Here is a 12500-nt window from a genome sequence, read left to right as displayed (position 1 = left end):
TTTACTCTGGTTTTCTGGAACATGCCACACTACTGTATGTACCCCAGTGACCATCTTCCATCTCATGGCCAGTTGGCTCCTCTACTAAAGAAAATAATTTGGTTAATGTTCATCGTACCTGATGAAAATGAATTGTTTCAATCTTGTCCATGCTTTTTTCCAGGTCTGACTCTGTGTACAACATATCTTCTGTTGCAATATTGCTAACAAGATTAAAAGAACAAAAAGGAGGAGTGTTCATAATTTTTAGCAGAGCATTGAAGAATTATTTTTTGCAAATCATTGACCCTATCCTCCTAAAACAGGCACTTATCAAGTTTACTCTACCTAGCGCAGACACTCTTATTACATGTAGTCACTACAAAACCCCTCTTAGGGGTGACTGAGTTAAAAATCAAAATCATGATCCTTGGCTGTTGGTGTCTTTCAAACTCATGTAATGACTAAAACCTTAGGCTAATAATTAATTCTCTACATAAAACTGTGTGTGTAAAATCCTACTGATTCTTCCCCAACATTAAAGTGCCCCTGTGATAAAAAAGATCACTTCCTTTTTTCTTCAGATTTTGAAAGCATGTTTGCTGATGAACACCTGTCTGGGAAAATTTTGAGGTTTGTTTTTTATCCAAAGGCAGTTTACTTTGAGTGTCAGTTTTGGACTTTGAACACGGTCCGTCATTACTCACCATCAAAACTGACCGATTGTCCCTTAGAGGGTTGGATCCAGAGAAAAGTGACACCAAAGGCTCACTAGTTAAAAATTCAGCGTGTGAATGCAGCCTATTACATGTGCAAAACACGAGTTAAAAAGTCTGAAAACCCAAAACTCCTGTGCTGCATATTAATCCTGTCACGTACACATGCAAATGTTGCATTCTTGACCCATTGACTCCCAGGGGTTCCCCATTGACGAGTAAAATCGTCTGGCGTTAGACAGAGTAAAATAGTCTGGCGTTAGACCGAGTAAAATACTCAAGTCTGGCCAGTTTCGGCCGGTTTGGACGTCAAAGGGTTAATGGGAACATAAATGGTTTTTCAGTGAGTGATTAAACTAGTGAGCCTTTGACATCATTTTCTCCTTGATCCAGCTCTCTCAAGATCTTAAAGTTAGTAATGGAGGACCATTAAATAGGAAAATTCCACTTAAAAACAATATTAAACAGGTGTCTTTGAATCACTATACATGTAGTAGGACGATCACCATCTGAATTTAGTTCATTGGCCTGCATTTTGCTACCCAAAGTCTTCTGTATCTTATCATAATTCTATTCAATTAACTTTAAGCACATTGTTGTGCATTAGTTCACAAAGGAACAATGCAAAAGTCAAAAAAGCAAACACACAACTGTGAATTTAACATTTTCCATCTTTGCTTCAGGAGTAAATACTGATATGATTTTAGGGTACATGTACAAAAATGTATGTCGCTCAAACCGTACAAGGTGAATGACATGGAAGAACTGGTAAAGACTTTCGATATTGGAAAGTCACATGTACATTTTTAAATGGCATTACATGTAATTTTTTGTTTCCACCACTTCAAGCGTAACACTAAGGTATTGTTTCTTACACTTACCTAACTTTCACATAATCTGACAAAAGCCATCTGGATTACACATGAAAAACATGGCAGATATTTTAAATCATGACATTTTGAACAACACAATAAGGAGCTTATACTGTAATTGAGTAAGAGAATTTTTTTGAGACGCAGACGGCAACTGGAAGTGAGCTGTTTTGAACTTTTCCCTATTAACTTCTCTTCAAACAACTACATTTACAGTGCTAAGTATTTTTTCTCCATAAGAGATGATTAGTCTAAAAATCTTGTAGACACTACTGTCCGGGCATGTGAAATGTTCACTTCCAGTTACCGTCCACCTCTCAAAAACATTGCATGTTTAAGCTGCCTAATAATTAACAAGAACAGTAAGCTACTAAAAAAAGCTTGAATTAAATTTCAATAATTTTTGACAAAGGAGAGGGAAATGCCAGCAGCTGTAACAGAGTTGATGGAGGTGTGCAAAACACATCACATTGTAGGGAATAGAGAAAGATATAGGCAGATGGTTCTCAGACTAGGAGGATTAAAAAATCATAGTATTGATAACTATAAAATTATCGGTATATTTTAATTTAAATTAAAAGAAACAGCTCAGCGCCCTACGCTTATCCAAGAGCATTAAAGCACACCAAGCATACATGTACCAAGTACATGTTCATCATAAGATAAGCACAGTGCATGTACGTGTTGTCTCGTGAGTGCGTGTGTGGAGGGTTTTCAATAGAAATTTTAGTATCAAGTAAAGCTATGATCCTCGCGGTTATGGACGCAATTTTAGCAATTGCGTTTTGAAGCCTGAAAAATTCAGGACTTCAACAGGGTTTGAACCTGTGACCTTGCAATACCGGTGTGACGCTCCCAACATCAGTGGCTTCATAGCTCAGTTGGTTAGAGTGTCACACTGGTATCGCGAGGTCACTGGTTCAAACCCCGTTGAAGTTCTAAATTGTGTCTCTTGGAGGAAATCTGAGCTTTTTGATTGGTTACGTAATTTGATTTTGATCCAATTCCAATGATGGCTCAGTCATGTCCCGATCATATGACAATAGGACAAACCTGACCAAAGCTTGAAAATTGAGCAGGATTTTGAGGTTGCAGAGGCCTATAAATGCGATGACTTTTGTCACGATGCTAGCAAAATTGTTGACTTTTTACGTGCCGAAGGCTGGGAGCCAAGCGACCTTTGGAAATGGGAGAAATTTGGCTAAATTCTGGAGGAACTCGGCCATCAGTGGTCTTGGAAGCTGATCTGGATCTGAATCTGAAGGGGAAATCGAAGCATCCCGAAAACCCATCAAATCATTCAAGACAAAGCAGAAAATTTTATTTATCTGGCTGTCAATAAAATGTATTTTTGAAAAGAAATATCGTGATTTTATGCAACATTTTCCTCGATCAGTTGAGTCGGCCATTACAACTGTCTCAAAATAACATGATGTCACATGCATTCACACATGATGTCTACACAGCTGCGCATAATGTATTTCATCTGTTGTGACCAAAAAGATCTTTTGCAATTGTGGTATTGTCACACTGTAGTTAACAAATAAGGCCGCTTACAACAAGTACTGGACTGCTGAACCGCTACCTCAAAAACGTACCGTATGTGCTTGATCCTTGAATGGACAAGAACAATGGAAATTGCTGCCAAAATTACTCAGAATTCAGGCGACTCTTATGAACAGAACTTTGCCGATCCAAGGCTCTGTCGCGGACATTAGCGTTACATTGCGTGATTTTGAAACCCGAACTGCCGAACCCCAAGACTTGAAATGTAAGCTATTGGAAATATAATCTCGGTGAACTTTAGACCTTTTTTTTTGTGCTGTATGAGAGGAGAGTTTTTTCAGAGACAACGTGTCAAGCTAGAATCGTAGGAAAATAAATAATTTTAAAATTACATCAAGCGCGTGATTATTTGTCGCGAGACCCGTTCACGACAAAAGTGGCGACCCTGCCAGGACACTGGAAAGCATGGAAGACCTTTACAAATCAATAGAGGCGAAACTACAACTTCTCACCTTTACGAATGGACAGACAAGCGACGCGGTGAAAAAGGAAAACTTCGCATCAGTAGAGAGATTGAAAACAACTCTAGCTAAGAAAGTGGACGAAGTTCATGACCTCAAGGTAAGAGTACAAGAATTGAGGTTCGAAGAGGGGGATGACGGAGAAGAAATCTTAAAATGGAGCACAGACCTTGAAGAAAAATTAAGCGTGTTTGAAAAGGCCATTGACAACCTCGGGTCAAAAATTAAGACGTTCAGGAGCGCGGCGCTCGAAAACGAAAAGAAAAGGGAGGAAGATGAAGCAGCTGTAATTAGAGAAAAGAAATTTCAAGAAGAGATGCGTTTTGAAAAGGAAAAATTAGAGCAGAAACTTAAATACGAGGCGAGAATCGAAGAAAACCGAAAATGCCAGATTAAAGAACAATCAATCAACGCGAAGCTGCCCAAATTACAAATTACAAGGTTCAATGGCACGCATACAGATTGGCTGAGGTTTTGGAACCAGTTCAAAGCAGAAATTGACTCGGCTGATGTGCCCCAAATCACCAAATTTTCTTATCTGAAGGAGCTGCTGGAGCCACGGGTTAGAACAACAGTTGACGGCCTACCCTTTACTATAGAAGGCTACGAGAGGGCGAAAAGCATTTTGAACACTAATTATGGAAAGGTTAGCGAAATAGTTAACGCGTATGTAAACAACGTAATGTCTTTGCCCGCTATCCATGGAACGAACCCCAACAAAATCATGGAATTTTACCAGAAGTTGTCCCCAAATCTTCAAGCATTGGAGACTATGGGTAAATTAAAGGAAATCAATGGTTACGTTCGAATGACGCTCGACAAGTTGGAGGGTATAAAAGGTGACCTGGTGCGCACTGATGACAACTGGCAGGAATGGGATTTTCCGAAACTACTTGAAGCCTTGCGCAAGTGGACAGAAAGAAACCCTCCGAAATTGGAAGATAAATATCAGCAAGAAAAACCAACGCTGCCTAAGCCACCTCGATCAAGGACGTACCAGGCCAACCAACAAGACCCCAGAAGAAAGCCATGCGTTTACTGCGATAATTCATCTCACCAGTCCATCAACTGCGATAAGGTCACCACGATACAAGAACGAAGGAGACTGTTGAACGTAAAACAACTTTGTTTCAATTGTACTGGTGCAAATCATAAGGCCTCAGAATGTCGCAGCACTTCCACCTGCAGAATTTGCAAACGGCGTCATCATTCATCTATCTGTGAGAAAACATCTCAGCATCAAGAACATATGTTAGTGGCAACCGGAAGAGGCGCGGTTATCTATCCAGTCGTTGTAGTTAACGTGGGAGGGATACATTGTCGTGCCCTACTTGATACCGGTGCTGGGAGCTCATATGCTTCTGCCGCATTACTCGACCGACTAAGGAAACAACCAGTGCGAAAAGAGCTGAAACGAATCGAAATGATGATGCAGGCAACAACAAGAGAGATTGAAATCCATGAAGTCGTCGTTAAGAGCTTATCAGGTGCATTTCAGCTTCGGACCGAGGTAACCAAAGTAAATCGTGGTGTCCTGCTCAGCTTAGGCAACCCGGGATACAAGGACATGATTGGACGATACCATCATCTGAAAGGGGTAGAAATGGACGACATCGATACGAAAAGGGATTTACCAGTTCACCTTATCCTTGGTGCCAGCGAGTACGCTCAAGTCAAAACAGAGACCACACCCAGAATCGGCAAACCCGGAGAACCCATCGCAGAATGGACGCGCCTGGGGTGGACTATCTTGTCACCCGGAAGTGAACCAAATCTCACCAGTATGTTCCTAACACAAACTTCCGCTGTTGACTACGAGAACCTCTGCAGACTTGACGTGCTCGGATTACAAGACCATTCGGTTGGCGATCAAGACCTTGTTTACGAAGAGTTCAAGGAGCAACTCTTAAGGGACCCAGAAGGATGGTACGAGACTGGCTTACTCTGGAAAGGCAACCATCCACCTCTTCCCAACAATAAGCCAGGAAGTCTGAAACGCCTGGAGAACCTCGTAAAGAAGCTGGAGAAGCAACCAGGGATGTTGGAAAAGTACGATGAAATCATCCGAGATCAACTAGCCCAAGGAATAGTCGAGCGTGCCGAAGGCGAACCAGAAGGCAACGAATTCTATATCCCACACAAACCAGTGGTGCGAGAGACGGCGGAGAGCACAAAAATCCGCATCGTTTATGATGCTTCTGCGCGAGCATACCACCAGGCCCCATCCCTCAACGATTGCCTTGAGACTGGGCCACCATTGCAGAACAAGCTCTGGAGTGTGCTGACAAGGAACCGCTTCCAACCAGTGGCATTAGCTGGAGACCTAAGGCAAGCCTTCTTGCAAGTGCGAATAAGAGAGGAAGACCGAGACGCAATGCGGTTTCATTGGTTGAGAGATTTGGAGAGCAAGGAAGTCGAAACCCTGCGTTTCACACGGGCGCTGTTCGGGATGTCAACGTCGCCATTTCTGTTGGGCGGAGTAATCGAACAGCATCTTAACAACCTCCAACACAAGTATCCAGACACAGTAGAGGAAATAAGAAGAAGCCTTTACGTCGATGACCTAATCAGCGGCGATAAAACGATCGCGCGTGCACAGCATTTAAAGGAAATGTCCCAGACCATCTTCAGAGAGGCAAAATTCGAGCTACATAAATGGCACTCTAATGTCACTATCTTGGAGCGGCCAGAATATCGAGAGGAAGGACCAGAAGAACAGCAGAGTTCTCAAGGATGCGAAGCCCAAACCTACGCCAAAGACCAGTTGGGTGTAAAAGGAGGAGAAACGAAATTGCTCGGTGTGCGCTGGAACAAGGCCACGGACAAAATCCAAATCAGCTTTCCGGAAGCGATCGAGAATGTCACCAAGAGAGAAGTCCTGGGGAAGTTAGCAAAGATATATGATCCCTTAGGGTTAGCATCGCCCATCACTCTGGAGGGAAAGATGCTCTACCGACAAGCGTGTGAGCTGCGAATTCCATGGGACCAAGAACTACCAAGGAAACAGACGGCCAGCTGGAAGACGTGGGAGGGAAATCTTCCCGAAATAATTGAAGCACCAAGAAGCATCGTTCAGTACCAGGAAGAAATAACCAGCATTAACCTCCACGCTTTCGGCGACGCAAGCAGCCAAGGCTTATCAGCAGCAGTATACGCTGTGTCTCATCAACCCTCAGGTATATCACAGGGACTCGTAGCCGCCAAGTCCAGGCTTGCAAAGAAGGGATTAACCATACCGAGGCTTGAACTGGTAGCCGGCCATATGGCTACTAATCTGGTGCACAACGTGAAACAAGCCCTACAAGGATTTTCCGTAACAAGTGTCCATTGCTGGCTAGATAGCACTGTTGCTCTCCACTGGATCAAGGGTGGTGGGGAGTACAAGCAATTCGTGAGTAATCGCGTCCGAAAAATCCAAGACAAGGAGTACATTCATTGGCGCCACGTGGGTTCAAAGGAAAACCCTGCCGATCTGGGCAGTCGAGGAGGAAAAGCAGGAGAATGTGCGGATCTGTGGTTTCAAGGACCGTCCTGGTTACCATACCCAGAGAATTGGCCGTCAGACATCGTTACTAGCCCAAGCAAAGAAACTCAAGCTGAGGCAAAAGTGATCAAGGAAGTTCTCGCCGTGGCAATAGCAGACGACAAAGAACTTGACCAGTTATTACAGAAGTGGGATCTTTGGAGGGCGGTTCGAATTTGTTCATGGATAACACGGTTTATCCAAAACTGCAAGTTGAAACATCAACAGAAGATCAGCGGTCCTCTCAACACTGCGGAGATAAACCGTCGGATAGAGTTCTGGGTGCGAGATACTCAAGTCAGATGCCTGAATACAGCCAGTTTCAAAGAAGATCAGCTGCGATTAAACCTTCAGAAGAACGAAGACGGTTTATATGAATGCAGGGGCCGCATTCAAGGAGATTATCCAATCTACTTACCCGAAAGTGCACTGTTCACCAAGAAGCTGGTCATGCACTTGCACACCCAAACCTTGCACGGGGGAGTCGGCATGACGATGGCGAAGGTTCGAGAGAAGTACTGGGTGCCACGGTTACCACGTTTAACGAAGCAAGTGATTAGGGGCTGTCATGGCTGCAAAAGATTTCAAGTGGCGGCACTCCCAAATCCACCAACAGGCAACTTGCCGAAGGAAAGAACAGCTGGATCAGTACCATTCAAGTTCATTGGAGTGGATTTTGCTGGACCAATTAAGTACCTCAGCAAGACCAAAAAGGAAATGAAGGCTTACATTGTTCTTTACGCCTGTAGTCTCACCCGAGCGGTCTACCTGGACCTGTTACCAAGCCAGAGCACTGATGAGTTCCTAAGCAGCTTAAAACGATTTATATCAAGAAGAGGGCGCCCCGAAAAGATCTTTTCAGACAATGGGAAAACCTTTGTGGCAGCAGCGAAGTGGCTGAGGAACGTTATGAAGGATGAAAGGTTGAACGACTTCCTCGCCAGACAAGAAATAACTTGGCAATTCAACCTCAGTCGAGCCCCATGGTGGGGGGGACAATTTGAGAGATTGATCGGCGTAGTGAAGCAGAGTCTCTACAAGTCCATTGGTAATGGGAACCTCAGATGGCACGAACTTGAAGAGGTCATCTTAGATGTGGAGAGAATTGTTAACGACAGACCCCTCGATTATGTGGAGGACGACGTCCAAATGCCGATACTGACCCCCAGCGTTATGCTCTTCGGCCAACCAAATCAACTCCCAGAGGAAGACCCGAGCAACATGGAGGATGACAGCCTCAGAAAACGAGCCAAGTACCTGCGAAGGTGCAAGGAGGTGCTGTGGTTGAGATGGAAAAACGAGTACCTCAAGTCCCTCAGAGAGCGCCACAACCTTAACCAGAAAACCAAAGAAACAGCCTTGACTCCGGGAGACGTTGTACTTATCAAGGGTGAAGAAAGAAATCGAGGATTGTGGAGGATCGGTGTAGTGGACAAGTTAATCCCTGGTAGAGACGGGATAGTGAGAGCAGTGCGACTGAGGGCTGGAAAATCTTTCCTGGAACGACCAGTTCAACATCTCTATCCGCTTGAGCTGTCCTGTGACAGAAACACCCAAGAGGGGACTGCTAGATTGAATGCTCGAGCTTCAGAGTTCCAACCTAGACGTGCTGCAGTCAGTGCCCGTCAGCGCATAGCTGCGATAGCAGAAGATGAACTAAATGAGAACTGAACTTTTCAATGTGATTTAGAGTTGTTAATGTTATCGTTTACCTTGTTCAATTTATATTTGACATCATAAGAGTCAAATAGGGGGAGAGTGTCGCGGACATTAGCGTTACATTGCGTGATTTTGAAACCCGAACTGCCGAACCCCAAGACTTGAAATGTAAGCTATTGGAAATATAATCTCGGTGAACTTTAGACCTTTTTTTTTGTGCTGTATGAGAGGAGAGTTTTTTCAGAGACAACGTGTCAAGCTAGAATCGTAGGAAAATAAATAATTTTAAAATTACATCAAGCGCGTGATTATTTGTCGCGAGACCCGTTCACGACAGCTCGTGTTCTGTGAGAATGTTCCTATGTTATTTGCAAACTTTGGGGTAATTTCCCATGAAAAGTAGGCAGTGAGTTCATGACGAACTTCGCCGATCACTGGCTCCTATTGAAAACCCTGTGTCTGTGTCACTTCTAGGGGTGTTGTTGACTGCCAGTTGAAAAGATTTGGTTTTACATACATGTACAGAGTCAGTTTTACATGTAGTGTGACTGTTAATGACAGGCTTTTTGTTCCAAACTTAATGAGGACATAGTTTTTCAGTGAGTTATTAAAAAAGGTTGACATAGTCATCAAAAGATCACCCCACATGATTTTTCCTGAATTTTATAGTCTCACTTATATCGCGAAAAAACATTCAATGGTAATTATTTTTTAATTAAGCCTTTAGAATATTCTCACAATTACATGTGTACCTGTATATTGCTTTGGTTGCATGTGTCATGAACACTCTCCCTTTAAATGTTGTCTAGTGTATAAAAATAATCATGATATCAATATCAGACATACATGAAATCAAGGTACTGTAGGTGAGGAGGGAGTATTACCCGTAAGCCAAAAGGGATCACACAAGTGGAACCCACTCTGGTCTTTTGGTAGCATAGCCTGCGAAGCAAACCCTTCCACGGTTGAACATGCAAGATTTTCAATGTTCTGGCCGTGTTCCATTTTTCGTGTAGCCAAAACATTGAAAATGCATGGAAACGCTTTCCAGTGACGCAGGCTATTAGTGGCTTGAAGGCTGGATTAGCATGTGAATCCATTGCGGAGGGGCTATTAGCCCCATTTCTTTCTTTGGGGAAAAAGAAACTCTGCCAGTGGATGCACGGTGATTGTGCCAAGTGATCTTGTGTGTGCATCATATGTACCGTAAATTATGTTCATTTATTGCAAAATGTACATAATTTATGCATACGCAAGATCACATGACACAACCGGTACTGTACGCCTCCAGTTGACGAGTAAAATTGTCTGGCATTAGACAGTAGAGTAAAATCTGTTACAGTAAGTCTCACTCCTAGAGGTCAATGCCAGGTTAAGAAAATTTGATAGCTGATTTCAGGGAATACATGTACTATATGTGCACAATATCATCATCGAAAGTGAACATGAAGTTCATGATTACATGTACATGTATTTTGGAACAAGACAATCTTAACATCTGCAGTATTTTCAGCACTTCAGAGCAACGACAGCCTTTCAGATAATTTTTGTAACAACAGAGTTGATCAATAAATTAATATTGATTATGGAGGAGTCACTGAATCTGAGGCTATTAAAAATGGGATTAAAATAACAATGTAAAGAATACAATCATTACCTTTTCAAGGAACCAGGGAAGGGATCCACAATGATCCAAGTGAAAGCTTGAAAGCAATGAGAAAAAGATGGAATACTAATGTAAGTTATAATCTACATGTACAACAATGATCAACATGTTCCAGCACCCTTTAAAGTCCCTGAGACTTATGGCTGTCTTTTTCAAGAGGCCACACACACCATAATCCGTTTGAAGATACCACCAGTGCTGGGCCCATCACTCTTTGCCGGAGAGAAAAGCACAGACCACAATACTGTGAACTTGGTGCCTTACTCTTTGGAAACTGTGTGTGGGTTCCTTAAAGTTCCACAGAATTTATAAATACAGCACCGCTCAAAAGTAAGGTACCAGTCTGGTCTCATTTCTCGCGAGACGAGAGAATCACTGAAGCGGCAAGATTGGCATAAATTTTTGTAGAAGTCCGATGGTTACACGAACGTTCGCGAATTTAAACGACAAAACAACGCTCATGGCGAGCGTTAAACTTAACATGAATCAAAATTACAATACTGTTAAAACCGAAAAATATATCATGCCAATTGGCAACATTTCAGTGCGGTGGCATTGTAAACAGATCTCTGTGAAATTCTCGAGGAACACCGCAACACCGCATGAAATTGAACGAATTCGGATGGTTTGTACCGAATTACAGCTGTGAAGACGTAGCTGCTACGGTAAATGAAAACAAACTCGAGTTTGATGACTTCACTTTTGAGAATGTCATCCACAAAACTTCATTCATTCAACATATTCTTTTCAGTGTCACGCAACAACAACAAAAAGAAAAATGCGAAACCGTTTACTGAGAAAGGCCAAGAACTTGAACTGTTGTATGAAACAACATTTAAGTAATTTGAGAAATGAAAGTACAGTAAATGTAGATTTCACGGGCCGATTTGAGAGTTAAATGCACACACGCGAAGGCGATAACAAACCAACCGAATGCTGCCGTGCAAGTTTATCGAAACATTTCTTCTCTAAATCAACTTCAAATCAAAGTACAGTGTATACAGATTTCACGGGTAGACGTCTGCACGCAAAGACAATAATACACCAACGCCAACCACATCTGGACCTAAAACTCTAGTGTCAAGTGTTGAGTTTGGAGCGCGAGTGTCTTCGTGAACAGGTTAACCTTCGGAAAGTTTTCGTTTATGCAAACACTTACAGGTTTTTTAAACCGTCGCGCGAGACGAACGTCTCGTCTCTAGAGACGAGAGTCTCGTCTCGAGAGACGAGACACTCGTCTCTAGAGACGAGACTCTCGTCTCGCGAGAGGGTGGTAACTTACTTTTGAGCTGTACTGTACTGAAGGGCAGTGAGAAATGGCCTACAGTTTACACTTTCTCTCCCACTTTTTAAGGCCCCCAATGTTGGTTTGGCTGAGGTTTGAACCCATATAAACCTCCTACGCCAAAAAAACTGCGCCAACAAAATGCACCAACGCATGTGTCCAATAATAAATTATGTCCATAGTATACATGTACATCATAAGCTGGAATTTAACAGTCTCAAATCTTAATTCTGTCACTCCACCTTTGGCAAATCAATAAAAACCAAACCAAATACACCAGGCAATGATTCATCAAGATTGTTCATGTAATACTCACTGGCTCACAAGGAGAAGATCAATTTCTGCTGTATCAATTTCATCAAGGAAAGGAAGAGATTCTAGCCCAGACATTCCAGGGTGAATACCACAATCCAACTGAAAACAATAATAACACGCCAAGTTTTGGAGATATAACAGTATACATGAATGAGGATGCATTAAAAAAAATGAACTTGATCTGCAGTCTGGATTATCTTGCCATTAAAGTACTGGAAAATAATTGAAAGGAGCCATGAATGTCATAAAACTGTCACGACAAAATTTGGGCCAGAATGATTTTAACTTTCCAACAAGCTGATCCTCAACTTCACCTAATACCTAACTTTAAATTTTTCAGACAATAATTCTTTGAGATTTACAAGAAAAATGCAAATTCAAAACAAAACAAAAAACAACAAGAATGTTTTAGATTCCTGGCAATCAGGCCCAATTCATTCAAATTTTTTTCATTTTAA

General features: G+C 42.4%; 2 protein-coding genes across 2 annotated transcripts in view; one reads left to right on the top strand and one right to left on the bottom strand.

The window, feature by feature from the left end:
- Positions 1–12500, bottom strand: part of LOC138005344 (cleavage and polyadenylation specificity factor subunit 3-like) — a 41196-nt gene that overhangs the window by 27075 nt on the left and 1621 nt on the right. Inside the window, exons 3-7 of the mRNA XM_068851593.1 lie at positions 12044–12141; positions 10434–10479; positions 9529–9581; positions 1577–1606; positions 119–203 (exon numbers count right to left, since the gene is read on the bottom strand). Coding sequence (XP_068707694.1) covers positions 119–203; positions 1577–1606; positions 9529–9581; positions 10434–10479; positions 12044–12141 — 312 coding nt within the window. The remainder of the gene's footprint in view (positions 1–118; positions 204–1576; positions 1607–9528; positions 9582–10433; positions 10480–12043; positions 12142–12500) is intronic.
- Positions 3393–9065, top strand: LOC138005340 (uncharacterized). The gene has a single exon (XM_068851589.1). It carries the CDS (start codon positions 3539–3541, stop codon positions 8786–8788), a length of 5250 nt encoding a protein of 1749 aa, XP_068707690.1. The 5' UTR covers positions 3393–3538; the 3' UTR covers positions 8789–9065.

Source organism: Montipora foliosa, chromosome 1, assembly GCF_036669935.1.
Source record: "Montipora foliosa isolate CH-2021 chromosome 1, ASM3666993v2, whole genome shotgun sequence".
NCBI classification, from domain to species: domain Eukaryota; kingdom Metazoa; phylum Cnidaria; class Anthozoa; order Scleractinia; family Acroporidae; genus Montipora; species Montipora foliosa.
The sequence above is the reverse complement of the archived record's forward strand: the minus strand, read 5'-3'. Positions and strand labels throughout refer to the sequence as shown.

What these genes read in the sequence shown, in the direction of transcription:
- LOC138005340 (XM_068851589.1), top strand. Translation starts at nt 3,539, where the DNA reads ATGGAAGACCTTTACAAATCAATAGAGGCGAAACTACAACTTCTCACC.